General features: G+C 51.1%; 1 protein-coding gene across 4 annotated transcripts in view; it reads right to left on the bottom strand.

The window, feature by feature from the left end:
* Window positions 1-17663, bottom strand: part of LOC116946465 (CUB and sushi domain-containing protein 3-like) — a 692643-nt gene that overhangs the window by 20931 nt on the left and 654049 nt on the right. For all 4 annotated transcript variants that reach the window (XM_032961364.2, XM_032961362.2, XM_032961363.2 and 1 more), the window contains exons 56-64: window positions 15837-16010; window positions 13653-13835; window positions 12512-12688; window positions 11924-12103; window positions 10494-10667; window positions 5993-6166; window positions 3924-3997; window positions 3064-3175; window positions 1865-2044 (exon numbers count right to left, since the gene is read on the bottom strand). In XM_032961364.2, the coding sequence (XP_032817255.2) occupies window positions 1865-2044; window positions 3064-3175; window positions 3924-3997; window positions 5993-6166; window positions 10494-10667; window positions 11924-12103; window positions 12512-12688; window positions 13653-13835; window positions 15837-16010 (1428 nt within the window). The remainder of the gene's footprint in view (window positions 1-1864; window positions 2045-3063; window positions 3176-3923; window positions 3998-5992; window positions 6167-10493; window positions 10668-11923; window positions 12104-12511; window positions 12689-13652; window positions 13836-15836; window positions 16011-17663) is intronic.

The following is a 17663-nucleotide window of genomic DNA, read 5'->3' as shown; positions in this document are numbered from 1 at the left end:
TTTTTATGACGTTACAAAAGTAAATTATTATTTTTTATTTTAAAGCAAAACAAGGCTCTTTGATGCTTTAATCCTGCAGCTGCGACTCGAATTTTACGATCTGCGCTAGAAAGGTGCAGCCTGATTTTCACGGGAAAGTGCGGCCGGGAATGTGCATCCGGGAACATGCAGCCGTGAGTGTGCAGTCGGGAATACAGCGTGTAGCCACACGTGCGCGTGGCGGGGTGCGGAAGTGCGGTTTGCGGGCCCCGAACACGATTCGCCGGTCACGAGCAGCATGCTGCGGTGGTGAGCCCTCAGCCTGAACTGCCCCGCACCACCGCCCGTTGCTTATAAGCGAGTCTGATTCATCGTCAGCCACGGTCAATCCACTGCTGGCTCAAGGCCACCGCCATCTCTCGCTGGCCCACGGTGTAATAATCCACCTGGCACGTCCCCGTGAGACGATTTCACCAAATATGCAGCTTCATGCAGAGGAGGCGTTCTCGGCCAATATTATCCATAATAGGGGTTTTTGGGTGTAGATGGCGTAAATATAAATGTGTCGTTAAGCCCGCCACCACCCGACACAGCCAACAAGTAAGGTTTGTCACGTAAAAAAACGTGCCACTTAGTTACTAGTGCAGCACATCGGTTGTGTGTTGGAGAGGAAACCCACTACGACATTCACAATTCGAGCACCGTGACGTTTCGCTGGTAATTACAACAACCAGCATCATCAGGCGACAGCCAGAAACCCTCCTCCTGTTACGGTCTTAAATAGAGGGGTACATGTGGCGTCGTCACTTGTGAGCCAATCACATGCAAGGACCAGAGGCTGTACCAAAAACGAAAGAAGGCGTAGATATGTCATCCTTAGCTGACACATTCTGGTAAGATGCGGAGGTTTGTCAATGCAAGGTCAGTGTGGTTGGTGGTATCCTTTCTTGAGTTCCGCAAGATGTTTGCAACATGGCACTTGCATATTCAAGTGATCGGTAAATGTGTCATTCTGTCACCGATGTCAGAATGTTTAAAAGAGGAGACCTTTAAAAAGAGCTGGTGTAATGGCTTAGACCTTTTCCAGTCATTAACCAATGTTTCTGGACCTGTCTCAGATAAAACTTAAGCCAGCGAGGCTATCTGAAAGCTCAGAAGCACGATCTGGGAGAGAGGAAATCTAGAGGTTGTTGACCTAGTCGGCAGGATCAGGGTTGTCAAATATTTTCCCAAGCAGCACGAGTATCACACACGGCCCCACTGAGCCAGGGCGATGAGGTATTTGTGTGAGAGACAGCCAGATCCGAGGAGTCTGCCAATATAAAGTGGTGATCCTAGAAGGCAGCGACACTCACTATATATAAACAACAAATACAAGTTTTAGAATTACAAGACTCTCTAAGTATGTGGTTTCACGATGCTGGACGTATACACACTCATATATGCATGTTGAACTTCTTTTGCGCCGTACGTAGACAACCATGCTGTATATGACTACAGTATTATACAAATGCTATGTAATAATTATAATAAATGTTCAGCCCTCTGTCAAGCTACTGTTGAAGGCTTCCCCATGCTGGCTGTCAAATCCACAATGGTCAATCGATCGTGTGTCAATTTATTTTAGTGAGACCACAAATAACGTGAAGGCAGTGGAGGGGGGTGGGGTTGAGGGGGAAGGGGGGGGTTGAGGGTTGAGGGGTGGGGGTTGAGGGGGGTGAGGGGGGGTTGAGGGGTGGGTTGAGGGGGTTGTGTGAGGGTTGAGGGCAGTGAGGGGGGTTGAGGGGTGGAGGGGGTTGAGGGGGTTGTTGCAAGGGGGGGGGGAGTTGAGGCGTGGGGGGGGCCTCACTTTCTCCCAAACCCAGCAGGAGCGGGCGGCCCTCACCGTGACAGAGGGGCGGCTTTCCCGACCAGGCACCCTCGGGGTCGCAGGTGCGGTGCTCCGAGCCGCCGCTCAGGTAGTAGCCGGGCTGGCACGAGTAGAGCAGCGTGTAGCCCAGCTGCGCGACGTCCTGCGCCCGGACGTCGGCGTAGGCTGGAGTCTCCGGCTGGCTGCATCTGTGCGCTGAAAAACGCGCGCCGACAAAGGTCCCCACGGGGGGGGAGGGGGGGTTCCCACGCTCGCTCTGTTGGCTGGCCACCTCCAAAAATAGGCCGGGGCGGGCAAATTCGCGTGCGCCATTCGGTGTCGGAAAAACGCGCGACGGGCGCCGTTGCCGCTCCCGGTCGGCGTTTGCTCTGCTCCTGATGTCAAAGTGGACGTCCGCGTAAAAAAAGAGCTTCGTAGCTCGTCAGATTCCTACGGCGTGAATAAACTGCTTCTGATTCTGAAACCGTAGAATGCAAGGTTGGGGGTGAAACATCGATCGACAGCGAGGCCACGCGAATTTTGCGGCGAGGCTGCGATTGTAAATGCGGCGAGCCCGCTGTCCCTGATGCGACCGTTCGTCGGGCCCAAGCAGATTGGCAAATGTCTCCTAAGGTTCGTTCCGGCTGCCCCCTGACCTCATGATGCGCGACGTCACCTCGTTCGGGGCCCGGAAGTTAACGTTACGATCGCAAGTCAACCGCGGCACGGTCATTACCGAGGACAATCGCACGTTGGAAGCCTTTACGGAACGCGTGCATTAGCAGGCACTGTTCCTCTTTGTTTTTTTTAGGACCGATATAAAAATCTGTAAATAATGAGAAACCCGAACATTAAAAAACACATCACACAGCAAGCACTGATGACCGTAACAGATAAGTCCCAATGAGGGTGCAAGTGGTCTAAGGTTAAGTCTTTGTGTCACTGCTGCCCGTTGTTGGTTACGGCCACATTTTCTCCAACTCGTGGAGCCTGCGGTGGTCCAAACGACAGAGCGAATGAGCAAGTGACTGGGTGAGTGACCGGGTGAGTGACCGGGTAAGTGACCGAGTGAGTAACCGGGTGAGTGACTAGGTGAGCGACTGGGTGAGCGAGTGTGCTCAGCTAATTTTTTGCGTTCAGCCCTCTTGAGCCAGCGGTCTAAGCGAGGCCGAGAGCTTTCGAATGGTGGCAGGACTTGCGTGCTGGACACAAGGCTGTAATGGCGAGGAACGTACAGACACACTCGGGCTGGAGGCCATTCCACGTGAGGTCGGGGAGGCAGGTCCGAGTACTTGACCCCTGGATGTGGAACCCCTTCTTGCACTCGAATGCCACGGTGCTCCCAACCTGGCGTCGTTTTTGTAAGGAAAAACAAAAAAGGGAAACAAAGCAGACAACGCTTGTTGAAGCAGGAGTGGGAGAAAAGGCGCAGCACAGAAATTGTTTTATTTTTCACGCCACAGGCTCGCAGAGGGGGCCTGCACTCGATGGAGCTCTGGACAGCTGGCCAGATGTTTCTAAAAAAAACTAAACTATGTTTTTATTTTACCAGGCAAGGCCCATTGCGCTATGTAGGACTTTTTTGAGAAGCGACCCAATCATCACAAATGACAGTTCAGCGAAGCGGCTTATCACGTGGACATTTATAGCGGTGGTCAAATACTCTAAACGAGTGACGTCTATTCTAAATGTGGAGGGAAAAACCGCAGGACCCGGAGAAAAATCCACGAGACCATGGGGAGAGAGACACGTAAACTCCAAATATACAGCAGGCGGCAGGTTCGGGAACAAACCCACGATCTCCCATATACTAGGTGAGGGAGTTAACATCTCGCCATCATCGGGCACCACGGCTCAATGTGGGCTACGCACGCCACTGCGGTGAAGCCGTTTACATTGCCGGGTGGACAGAGATGAGGGGGGGTGGGATGATTTAAGAAGCTTGCACCGTTGTTTCAACTGCCGAGCCGGGAGATTGAACCCGCAACCTCTGGATTGCAGGTCCAGGGGATGTGAATGCGTTACACTGCGGCAGCCGATGCTGCAGTTGGATGAATACAACATGGGGGAAGAAGATCGCTGGTGTAGACATTGCCTGATATCCCAGGGAGAAGTTCTGAAATCCGTTGTGAGGCGTGCCGGGGTTGGTGCAGGTCGTGTGAGATGCTTCTGTAAAAAGAGGACACGGTTTGCAGACAGAAGCAAATATTGTTTCCGTTTCCAAGTCACCATCCTTATACCTTTGCATTTAAGCTCAACCTCCAACAGGGCAGGGTCTTATTTTATTTTGAGTCAAAATCAACATAGTCGTTATACTAGCTCTTCATTTTAAAACGGAGGCTTTCACGACCAATATCATCCATAAGGGGTTTTTTTGGGTTAGATCGCGTAAATATATAAATGTGTAGTTAAAACCCGCCACCACCCGATACAGCCAACTAGTAAGGGTTGTCACGTAAAAAGAACATGCCAATTTGTCACAAAGACAATGCATGTATCAGAGCATTAATAGCTCGGGGCGAGCAGCTATATCATATATATTATATATTTTTAATACTTTGATACTGGCAAAAAGGTCCCATGATGTACATAATAACGCCTGTCGTTTTCATTGTGGCACGTGCCAACACAAAGAAACACTTGGTCGTAAACCGCGGGATCAAACTGATGTCACACTCCATCTGTTCACCTCACTGGCAACTCCATCTCCCTCTCCTCAGGTGCAGGCTTGAGATCTCGCTCTTCTCCCCTGCCTGTAGGTGACCATTTCCCTCTGTCCTGTTGTCTTAATCAGCAGAGAAATAATCGTGATCCTGCTCTCCCCCGAGCTTCCTCCTTCACTTCAAATAATAACCCTCATTCCTCCTCTCCCTACCACTATCTCGCAACACGCAAGCCTTAATTGATGTAGAGCTGCTGGGTTGGCTTCTCGGAAGCGTACGCCACGAGGGAGGTAAGCCACCCCCTGCCTTCCATGAGCTTCAGGTAGGCCTCTGCGCCAGGAGGGTTTGCACCTCAATTAGCGCGGGTGGCTACGTACAGTGCGAAGGAGGTTCAACATATGTACGTACATTCCAGTGTACACAGATGGACGGGCCACTACGACAAGGGAACATTTAACTACCTTGGATTGACGATCGTCAACGATGGAAAATCCCTCGAGGAAAGAAAGTCAAGGGCCGCAAAGGCAAAAGCCATCGCCGTCCAAACTTAACCCGATCTGGAATGCCAAGAACGTCTGAAATAGTCACTAGGATCGAAATCGTTGGAGCAGGAGTCTTATCGGTTTTCCTGTATGGATCTGAAACTCGGACAATTACAGCAAATATAAGAGAAATATCCCAGCAATGGAAATGAGATGCTTCATAGGGCCACTGCGCATCTCGTAGGCCGCACCAAAAGATTGATTCAGTCGAGTGCGTGCAGCGATAACAAGAATAAATTAGAGATCACAGCCGACGACGGTCCGTGAAATCCAGAAAAGCGAAGTGGTACGGACCACGTCAGCAGAGCTACGAAAGCAGTAACGACCACCGTCCTGCAAAGGTGGAGGAGAGGGAACAGGGAGAGGTGGGAACACCTCCAATGGACTAACATTGTGAAATGGATCAGCTGTTCTGCGGACACCACCCAAAGGCTGGCCAAGGTTGGGTGTACACTGACGGAGGCAACAGCAGTGATGCCCCAATGACCACAAGTCTGGGGACGGACAAGACTACCTTGTGTACAGAATCTTTAGACGTAGTCGCATGACGTGGGCAATTTACTAATTCAAATGGTGTTGAATTTCACTTTATATAATTTAACTGCGGTAGTTTGTAGTCAACTCCACTCCACGCGGCTCCAGTCTCCATTTGTCCTTTGAAACATTTCCTGCAAGGTTTTCCATTCCCGAAAGAGCCATGCATCTCAATTAGGGATTTGAAGCTGGTAAAGTGAAGCCCACGTGGATGCATCTGTCAACAGCGGCCTCTGCTCGCAATGCCCCCAGGGTGGGAAAAGAGACGACGATGGGAGGAGGCAATGCCACAGTGGAGCAGTCCGAGGGAAAAGGCAGTGGGAAGTGAGGTGACTCGCAGTGCGGTGAGTGATAGGTTGGGAGAGTGAGTGTGGCGAGTGGGTGAGTGAGCATGTGGAGGGAGAGAGAGAGGGGGCGGGACGCACCGATGCAACGCGGCTGAGTGCCACTCCACATCCCGCTGGCCATGCACACGCGCTTGGCAGAGCCGACCAGCACCAGCGGAGAGGCGCACGTGAAGGAGACCTCCGATTGGAAGGTGAAACTCCTGCCTTGTCGCTCGCCGTTGGCGGGGACGCCTGGGTCTCCGCAGAACATGGCTGTCGAAATGAATGGCACATTTGTTTGGATACACACGTACCATCCATATATTTCATCCGCTCGTGTTGATGGGGCTCGTGTCACCCAACTGCGACCGCTCACCACAATACGGGGCACACGCAACACAACACCCGGCATTCGCCGCTAAGTGACAGTGACGTCACCACGGCGCCTGTGCCAGGCCCGCTGCTAGCAGGAGGTCACGGGACAGACCCAGGTAAGTGACTGAGATGACTGGCAGATGCACCAGCTGTGCCCCCTACTGTGCCAACTGTGGAAATACAGGGCACAACTACTCCCCACGCTCACTCGCCACTCCCCACGCTCACTCGCCAACTCCCCACACTCACTCGCCCACCCCCCACGATCACTCGCCACTCCCCACGATCACTCGCCCACCCCCCACGATCACACGCCCACTCCCCATACTCACTCACCACACCGCAGGTCACCTCCCTCGCACCGCTCCACTTTGGAACCGCCACCTCCTCCCATCGTCTCTTATACCAAGTTCTCATTACCTCGCTCAATATTAAGAGACGTGTTCACTATTTTTTATCAATCACAACTCTAAGAGTGCCATTTGTTGCTGCCCATTTGGCGTTTTTGGGCCTTTGGGCCTGTGAATCGGCAATTGAGTAAAAACAAAACACCTGAATTGATGGAGCGCAGACCGTCAATGATATATGACTGCGGGGCTTCTGCAGGCTATTAAATTGTCATTATTTTCAAAGATGTTAAACATAAAAAATATATTACTGCAAACAAAATTAGCTCTTTTTAAATATTATTTAAACCATCAAAAATGCCGTGTATCTTTCATCAGTTAGCAGCCTTATTCTTACATGTGTGTATATATGTTTTGTTTAAAGCTACAGAAGACCGATGAGAACGGCTGTGCACAGTGGCCAGCGTGTTTTGCCTTCACTCCGAGAGAGCCCGCTTCCTCACTGTGGCCACACTCGTGTCCAACGCGTGGCAATGAATGTCAACAAAGACAAACATCGCCCCGTCTAGCCTTCACAAACTGTTGGGGCAAGTGCTGTTCGCGAGCACCTATGAAGACCGGCATGGTACACGAGGGGGATGGGTGGCCAGCACCACGCCCGACCACCTTTGTCTCACCAGTGGCGATGCTTACACACCGCACCAGGTACTTATTTGAGGCTGAGTCGACGTAGGGGAGGCCCAGGACAGGTTCAAATAATCGTCAGTGGTGTTGGGCATGAGTGGGAATCGAACTCGGGTCACCGAGTTCACAGCACAGCGCACTAACCACTACACCACTGCTCCCCATATCTTCACAGACACACAGACATGCACGTAAACAGACACGCAGACACGCAGACACAGAGACACGAACGTAAACAGACACGAACGTAAACAGACACACAGACACACAGACACGCATGTAAACAGACACACAGACACGCACGTAAACAGACACACAGACACGAACGTAAACAGACACACAGACACGCACGTAAACAGACACACAGACACGAACGTAAACAGACACACAGACACGCACGTAAACAGACACACAGACACGCACGTAAACAGACAAACTCACACTGCGTAGACTCTCACGAGGCAGGTGGATGGGAGTGGGCCACCAGCACTGCCGTATGAACCCAGTGACCTAAATTTGATTCCTGGCCATGGCTAGCATCAGTTATCGCTGAGTGATATCCGGATGGCTCTCGGGCCCCTTGCCATAGAAGGCGGAGTCGACAAACTGCCCAGCGAGGTGATATGGGAATGAGGCGGATAGTACATTCATATAAAGCGGTGATGTATCATCAAACGAACCCCATGCCTGATAAACACTTGCGAGGCGTTTCCCCAACAGTGTAATGAGATGCGGCTGTAAATTCTATTTTTTTTTATTAACAAGGGGGTAAAGTCTTCATTTTGTCTGTCTGTATATGTAATGTTGAACTTCTTTCACATCGTACGTAGCAAACCGTGCTAATCGGAGGTGCGCTTTGGCTAGTGATCTCGGCATTCTGCCGGAACAGCCTTTAGAACTATCTTTGACATCTCCTTATTATCTTAAGTTCGGTTAGCTACGTATGGTGCGAAAGAGGTTCAAAGTACATACATAGATAATAATACTAAATTAACGCCCTTATTCAATCCACTGCCTTAGGGTGGTGGTGCAGTGATTCAGAAACTGCGGTATGAACCTGGCGACTTTGGTTCAATCTACAGCCAAGGTGAACATCAGCGGCAATGCGGTGTCATAGCGTGTGCTCTGCATATTCTCTAGGGGTGGCTTCGCCTTAAATTGGCTGCAGGATATTTCTTTGCGGATTTGGGTGGCACCCTTCACGCTTGATGAATCGGGCTAAAAACTATTCCATTCGTAATTCCTGGTAACTCCAGAATTCCGCATATGTGGGAAAACAAACTCGACTTGAATTGGATTATGAGTCACCCAGATCTTATTATCACTACGTAATCTAACAACTGCTGTGCAAACTCTGGTGTGAAAACCGCGCATCTAAGTATCAAGTTCATAGTTTTCAGTAATCTAAATATAGTGGTTTCAGAACAACCAGTTCATAAAACCACAAAAAATTTGTTTTATTATTTTATCAGGTAAGGCCCACTGAGCTATATTGCTCTTAATCAGAATGACCTGGCCACAAATGACAGCCCAACGAAGTGGCTTATCACTTGGACATGTATAGCAGCCAAATCATGTAAAAGCATGTTTCGCTACTGATGTATGCTGCGGCTAACAGCCAAACTTAAGTTGTGGGTTCAATCTAGATTTTAAGTTTTCGTGACTGCAGGGATCCATACTCTTTGGTTCTTTCGGTAAAGTCACGTAGGTATAAAATAAAATAAATAAAATCACGTTTCGGGCACAACATAAGCGTCCGTCATCATAACATAAGTACACAAATTCCTGACGATTTGTCAACACTAATTGCAAGCTTGGGCAAGGCAGCAAAACAACAACAGTCCCAGACCACACCAAGACAACAACACACAGCACTAGTGCCTCAATGAAATGGAAAATTTTAATTGAACTATCAATACACGGGTAAGGATCACCTCTTTCTGTGTCTGTTCAAGGGTGTTGTTTCCCTGTCTGCCTCTCTGTACCGATGTCTATGTCCACCTTTGAGTCGATCTCTACGTGCTGTATGTCGATAATGCCTTTCATTCCCTCTGTCGATGTTTGCCTCCCTGTCTATCTAGGCATGTCTATTCATGTTTGTCTATATATATCGTTCTCTCCTCTGTATTTCTGCCTACCTATTTATCTTTCTACATTTGTATCTGCGTGTCTCTCTGCTTCCACTGCCTTTGCCATTCAGAGTTTCCGCTTCTGCCCCCGTCTCTCTCTGCGTCTACCTCCATGCAACTCCAGCTTCACGTTCATCTCTGTCCCTACGTGGCACAGAGAAGGCAGGGACAAAGTCACAAACCCGTAACGGCTTTTCGATGTGAAACATCTCATCTCAGTTTCCCGCTTTGTGAGGTGGCGGCGGCGACTCAAAGTACGTATGTCCTGCTGAACTTCTTTCGCACCGTACGTAGCCAACCGTGCTCGTCGACCCGTGCGCTGCTGGGAAGAGCCGGCTGTGACCATTCTCACAGCCGGGGGTTGTTGAGCTGTGCGTCACCCTGCAGCCGGGCACTTCTTAAAATTACTCCCGTAAGTTTTAACGTCCAGTTAGATTTTTGGATAATACATTTTTTATAATGAATGGGGCATGATCTGGGGGTCGACAACCTACGGCTCTGGACGCCGCACGTATCTCTTCAAGGACTGACTTCGTGATGTTATTTATCCAGGACCATCGTCTCTTATTCACTACGGGCATTGCACGCTCTTTTACTGAATTCGAAAAAAAAAGTATCTTGTTATTTTGGTTGCCGACCCCCCAATGGGCACGACCGTGGCGGTCCTTCTCACTGCAATGTTTTTATTTTCTGGATGTTACCACGAGGTGGCAGCAGGTGCATTCGCTGCGCGGACGCCCGCGGAACAAAACCTACGCACGGGCTCATGTAAAAGGTCGGGGTGGGTCACGGGAGGGCATCATCATCGCCGGGGGGCCCCGACAATAAACGAGACCGCCTCACTCTTTCAGGGCCAAGTCATTTCATCCACACACCACCGCATTACCTGCTAAAGCTCAGCGAACGTGTTGAAAATCTCAAAAGATTCGCGGCAAAACTTAAACAACCGCGTCACTAAATATCGCCGTGCCTAATTCGTCGGTCGCGAGCCGGCGTCGGGGGGGTGGCAATGAAAACAAACGGCGGTGAAGCTCGCGGGGGCGGCGTGGCGGCGCCGGGACTCACGGAGGCACTGAGGGAGCTCCCCGGTCCATTCCCCGCGGCCCTCGCAGAACAGCGTGGCGCTGTGCGAGAGCTGGTAGCCCGCGAGGCAGCCGTAGGCGACCGCCGAGCCCCAGGTGAAGTCGCCGCTCTCCCGTCTCCCGTGCATCACGACAGGCGGCTCCTGGCACCGGATGACTTCACGGGCAACGGCACACCGTTCGGTTTGGGTGCGCGATCAGTCATGGGTGGGTGGGGTTGGGGGGGCGGGTGGGTTTGACCGTACTTCACCACGCTGATCGGTGCGGGTTGGCGAAGAGAGCACGCGTTATGGGATGCTGTTAACATGAATGACGCTATATAAAATGAAAGTATTATTACGATATTTAACACGTAAGCTTTCGCGACCAATATATTTTAGTAAGATCGCGTAAATATAAATGTGTCTTTACCCCGCCCCCCACCCCTCTGGTCTTCGCATATGATTACCTCACAAGTGAAGACATCACATCTATCCCTCTATTTAAGACCGAAGCAGGAGGATTTATCCACAAATCTGGCTGTCGCCTGATGAGGCTGGTTGTTGTAATTACCCGTGTGCTGAACTAGTAACGAATTGCCACATTTTGTTTACGTGACAAACCTTACTAATTGGCTCTGTCAGGTGGTGGCGGGTTTAACGACACATTTATATATTTACGCGATCTAACTAACATTATATTATTCTGTTGTCTTGCCTCTCGCCGAGCACCTGACTACTGCGGGTGCCCCTATCCAAGACTCGAGATATTCAGGCCTACGGGCCTTCAAGCCTCTTTCCTCACAAGGTCCATGTCGAGGATTTTACTCAAAACACAACTCCACCTTGCAATTGTGAATGGAGGGTTACGACACATTTATAAATAACGCGATCTAACCCAAAAACCTTTATTATGAACGTGTATGTGCTATTGTTATTAATGTAACTTTTAAAAAAATGCAGATCAAATAGATCACATCAGCCAAAAAGGATTTTGACTGGTGAATGTAAAATGTTAATGGTTTAAATGCTGCTTGTACAAAAATTAGGCTAATGTATATAATAGGAACACAGGAATGATAACGTGCAGGTGTACAAAGAAAGAAGAGGTTGAAATCATAAACAAAAAGCTCGCTGGGGAAGTGGCGATGGGAATCGGGAGGGTGGGGGGGGATTGTGCGCTGACGTCATCACGCTCGCCCTGCCGAGGGACTGAGCCGACCAATCAGGCTCCCTTTGTTTCACAACAACAACAGCAGCTGGCATTTGCCACTCACTGGCTGTGATGTCGTCACAGCGGTCGTGCCAGGCTCGATGAAGCGTCGAAGGCTCTCGCTGGCAGGAGGCTACGGGGACCGGGGCTAGGTTGACTGGCTGAGATGACAACAGTCTGTCACGTAAATGTCAACAATGTAAAAAATATATATCGACTTACTTTTACACAGAGGCAGATTTCCAGACCAGACGCCTTCCTTGGTGCAAACACGTTGGCTTTGAGTTGTGGGCTCCATGGTGTAGCCCGGGTGACACCGGTAAGTGACGTTATGGCCAAAGGTGAAGTCCACGCCTGTCCGTACCGCGTTAGCCGGCGTTCCAGGATCGCCACAGGTAATGACTAACACGTAAAGCAAAGCAAACATAGAGCGATCGTTAGTTATCCCTGCGATGTGCACATCTACGCCAGGAGGTGTGGCAGAATCCCGAGCTGCAGCTGCATACACCGCGTCAGTTTCAGCCTCTCGGCGTCTCCATCGAGGAGAAGAAAATACATTCTGAAAACCCACCAGAGAGCCACCAGAGAGCCACCCAGCACTGCCGCGAAAGCCTACGCTGCCGCGGGTTTACGCCGTCGTGTGTGTGTGTGCGTACGCCCGTGCATTACCGAAGCAGTAAAAACATCGCCACTGGAGAGACAAAGGAAGTTGGGCGTGGTGTGCCGTGACGGCCTTCACAGGTGTTACTCGCTAACAGCACGTGCCCAATAGTCTGTTAGGGCTACACGAGGGATCTTTGTGCTTGTTACCGATGCAGCTGGGGAGGCTGCCGCTCCACGTGCCGTTGGCGGAGCAGTGGCGCGTGCGCTGGCCCAGCATGCGGAAGCCGTCCCGGCACGCATACGTCACCGAGTCGGGGAACACCGCGCCGGCCCAGCTCGCCATCACGCCGCTCACGGGGATGCCCGGATTCCCGCACGACACCGCTGGGGTCACGAACGCACGCACACATGCACACACGCACAACAAGCACACGCACACACACGCGCGTATATACATGCGCACAGACACACACACACGCGCACATACACACCAGTTACAGTGCCACGCCGAATATGAAAGTAATGTTCACTAAACTCCGCACTTTCAATAAAACTATTTGGACTTACTGCATATATTTATTTCCCAGCCATCCTTAATCCACCGTTAGTAATCCATCTGTGGTTGAAGGTCTCCCCACGCAATTTCAGTCTCATGGGGGTCGTTTGACCATACTTCACCACACTGGGTAGTGTGGGTTTGTGAGGGGGGAAGGGCAGGGCTGGTGATGAGATCAGTATTCACTGCTGTTAGTTATGGTTTCATATCACAGTTCACTCGCATGTCTCATCAGTGAACTCCTCCAGGAGCAGCTTCTGATTAGTCAGATAGAGGGGGCTAAACGGGCTGGAGAAGGGGCGAGCTGATGCAGTACGGGAGGGTAGCACAGCAAAAGGGCACAGTGGGGAGCACAGGTGGTGCAACCCGCCAGTCATCACCATCTGTTAACCCATAACACCTGGGTCTGTCACGTGACCTCCTGCGAGCAAGCACCCTCCACACTTCAAAGATGTCTCCTGGACATCTGTGAAAAAAAGAGCTTCACAGCTCATCGGATTCCGCCAATCTAAATAAAGATTATTGATTCGGACACGGCCTCAAAAGCGCAGCTAGCCTGGCACAAGCGCTGCGGTGACATCGCCGCCACTTTGGTGGCAAAAACGACGGCTGCCGTCACGATCGCTGAAGGGGAGCGCACACTGAAATTGTTCGCGTGCCATTTACCGCGTGCTCAGGACCGCGCGAAGAAATGCATTTGGCCGATCGCTCTGTTTTGGCTGACACCGACTCCTTGGGGCGTCACGTACGGCGCTGGTGTTTACCGCCCGTGCTTTATATTCTCGCCCGCACCTCTGCAGTCTGGCTGCGTCCCCGACCAGCTGCCGTTGGCAAGGCACGAGCGGCGCTCCGAGCCGCGCAGGACGTAGCCGTCGTCGCACGAGAAGCTCACCACGCTCTCCGTCCGGAAGGCACCGCCTCGCCTGGAGCCGTGCGGCGGCACCCCGGGATCCCCGCACGCCCCGTGGCCGTCGCCTGAGAGGCACGATCATCCGCGGGGTCACGTTTGCTCGCTCGCGCTCGCTCAGCACCCCGTCGAATGTTTTGGCGTCACTCCAAATTCATTATTTTGTAATCTTTTCATTTACCTGCCCCCGCCCGCCCACTCACCGCCCCCCCACCCTCTCTCTCGACAAAGCAGAGCAAAATACGTCGGAACACAAGCCCACTCTATACACTTCCCCCCCCCCCCCTACGATTCTGTAGTTGGGATCGTGTTCTTTGTCACGGGCTATAAATCCTCTGCAACATGAGTGAAGTAATCATGCAAAGCACTGGCCTTGAATACGTTGCGTACAATTATCCCAAAGCAATTAGTGTAGGTTCGTCAGGGTGCGAGGTTATGACATCGAATTTAATGCAAATAGATTCACTCTTTTAGGGATTGCTAAAATGCCCTTCCGTCGCCATTTTTTTCCATCATGCGTCGGGGCAATTATGAACCATTAATAAGCAGATAATTAAGATGCCTCCTTGTGCATGCAGGACCCATGGAAAAGCAAGTCTTTTATCCACAGCTCTTAATTTCATTAAATAAACAACCCCCTCTCTGCTTACGCCACGTTTAATTCCCCCCTGTTCTTAATGAGGTTAGTCAGAGTTGAGAAGTGTTATTACAAATCACCATTTAACGGGGTTGATTCTCATACCCATATGCTCTCACACGTGTTTTGAAGCGACGTTTCCGTTGTATGAAAATTAAGTGACGAGGCGGGTTAACGTCGTTGCGACTCCCCGCGAGCACAGCATCAGATGGCATCACGACTACGATGCCACAGAAATAGTGCCGAGTCGTGCCGGTGTCGCTTGAGTGAGCCTCTGAAGGATTTCCCGGTGTGCAGGACTCAACGCATGTGTCGTCAAACTCAACGCGGCGACGCGACCAGCATGAATGTGAACTCGCCATTCACCAACTCAAATGTTAACTACCTCGCCCGGTATAAACGAGGTTGTGGGATAGATCCCGACCCTAACGCCTGCCATATATTTGGAGCTGCGTCTCTCTCTCCCCGTGGTCGTGTGGATTTTTCTCCCGGGTACCTCCACATTTTGAATCAACATCACGCGTTGTAGAGTATTTGGCTGCAAAAAATTGTTACAACCCGCTCACTCATGCTCGAGTAATCCTGCCAAAACGTTAACTTCCCGTCGTTTAGAGTATTTTGCTGCTGCTATAAATTTCCAAGTGATAAGCCACTTCGTTGAGAGACCATTTGTGATGGCCAGGTCGCTTCTGAAAAAAAAAGATACAGCTCAGTGGGGCCTTACCTGGTAAAATAAAAAAAAACAGTTTAGCCTAGTCTTCATTCATCATGTCTCCAGCCACCAGGCCCGCACCTGGTGACCAAGGCCATGACACAGCGAGACCGCTTGCCGTCCACGTCTCTCGTCAATGCGGTGGAGTAAGGCGTTTGTTTCATGCTGCGTCGGTGCGTATTCGTCTTCTTCTCCTGCTGTCTTACGGCTGATGTAGATGCGGAGCAGCGACTACAATTTCACATTTAGGTGGTCCAGCCCAGATAACGACCGCGTCAGGAGCAGTAGCGGAGGAGTGTATCATCATCGACGTGATGTCTCCTTCGTATTTGTGGATCGGGGCATCACATCATTATGCGTAGTGTATTGTCTTTTCTGGATGACCGCAGTTGCACGCAGGACAGGTTTTTAGTGGCTGTTTGTGCATCTGGTATCCGCATCTGCTGCTGCCATGGTTTGGCCAGTGGATGCGAGTTAGGGGGGACGATGAGAAGCTTCGTGGAAGATCAAACCCATCGCGTCGTTATACGTCGTACTGTCTGTTCTGGATGACCGCAGTCGCACACTACTGGAGAGTTTTTAAATTTTTAATTTGTGCGTGGGGTATCCCCGCATCTACTGCCGTGGTTCGTGTGCAGCGGATGCGATTTAGGGTATTTACGGCAGGGCAAACCTGAAACACCCGCACGGGGGGAGAAGCTCACCGTTGTGTCTCCTTACCAGAGCAAAGGGGCGTGGAGCCAGACCAGTGGCCGCTGGCCTGGCACGTGCGCGTGGGGTGGCCCAGGAGCGCCCTGCGCTCGGAGCACGAGTACGTCACCGAGGATCCGTACGTGAAGCCCTCGGCCGCCAAGATGCCGTGCGGCGGCAAGCCTGGGTGACTGCAGTTCACCACTACTCACACACGGCAACAAAGACAAAAAGATAAAGACGCCCCACCCCCCGACCGTGCAGCCTCAACACACATTGGGGCAAGTGCTGTTAGCGAGCAGCACCAATGAAGGCCGTATTCACGAGTTTAAGGACGACCTGTTCTCAAACCCTGGAGGTCTCTAGGGAGACCGGAGCACAAGTCGTGTACACCTGCGCACAGATCCCGAGGTGGGGCAAGACGGCAATGGAGAGATGAAGAATGAACGGGGATGCAAATGGACAACGCGGTTGAGACTGGGCAGGATGGCGAGACCCGGAGGGAGATGCCACACGCCGCCAATCCTCCGGCACCGGCCAAAGGAGAAAGATCCCCCGTATAGCGTTAACCGACTTTTTGGGCAAATGCTGTTAGCGAGCACCTATGAAGACATGGCACACGAAGGCGGTGGGTGGCCAACATCACGCCTGACGGCCTTTGTCTCCCCAGTGGCGATGTTTTTACACATCGCACCAGGTACTCATCTGAGGCTGAGTCAACCTGAGGGGATCATCGTTACTGGTGTTGACCGTGAGTGGGAATCGAACCCGGGTGGCCAGGTTCGTAGCGCAGCGCGCTAACCGCATGACGCCCACAGCAGCAGCAGCGCTTGCAAATACAAAACCATCGTTTTGATGTGAAAACTGTATATCAAATAGATTATCGTGGCCAACGCTTTTGGTGCCACTACCCTGTGACATCCCTTCCCTTTGTCTGGACTTATTTCTCTAGCGCCTGTGCGCTGGAACGGTGCTCATCACCAGCTCCACCGTCCCCCAGGGCCCTGCTACCCACGGCGCGCCATCTCAGCACCGGCTGAGAAGCCATCGGGCAGAGGTGGCCGCTCTCCTCCCAGCGCTTGTGGCACGACAGACACTGGGTATAAGCACACCTTATGCAAGCACAGCTCCCACATAGTCAAGACGTCCTTACATAGTACTGGTGGAGGGTGGGTAAAGGGCAACTTCTGATCCAAGCACACTGTGGATATAAACACAGCTGGCTGTCCTCCCAAGATTGTGCTTACAGTGAGGGAAAAAAGTATTTGATCCCCTGCTGATTTTGTACGTTTGCCCACTGATAAAGAAATGATCAGTCTATAATTTTAATGGTAGGTTTATTTGAACAGTGAGAGACAGAATAACAACAAAAAATCCAGAAAAACGCATGTCAAAAATTGTTGTAAATTGATTTGCATTTTAATGAGGGAAATAAGAATTTGACCCCCTCTCAATCAGAAAGATTTCTGGCTTCCAGGTGTCTTTTATACAGGTAACGAGCTGAGATTAGGAGCACACTCTTAAAGGGAGTGCTCCTAATCTCAGCTTGTTACCTGTATAAAAGACACCTGTCCACAGAAGCAATCAATCAATCAGATTCCAAACTCTCCACCATGGCCAAGACCAAAGAGCTCTCCAAGGATGTCAGGGACAAGATTGTAGACCTACACAAGGCTGTAATGGGCTACAAGACCATTGTCAAGCAGCTTGGTGAGAAGGTGACAACAGTTAGTGCGATAATTCGCAAATGGAAGAAAGACAAAAGAACTGTCAATCTCCCTCAGCCTGGGGCTCCATGCAAGATCTCACCTCGTGGAGTTGCAATGATCATGAGAACGGTGAGGAATCAGCCCAGAA

Source organism: Petromyzon marinus, chromosome 27 (genome assembly GCF_048934315.1).
Source record: "Petromyzon marinus isolate PM22_M1 ecotype Great Lakes invasive population chromosome 27, UKy_Petmar_22M1.pri1.0, whole genome shotgun sequence".
Taxonomy (NCBI): Eukaryota; Metazoa; Chordata; class Hyperoartia; order Petromyzontiformes; family Petromyzontidae; genus Petromyzon; species Petromyzon marinus.
Note: the sequence above shows the minus strand (reverse complement) of the source record. Positions and strands in the feature narration are given on the sequence as shown.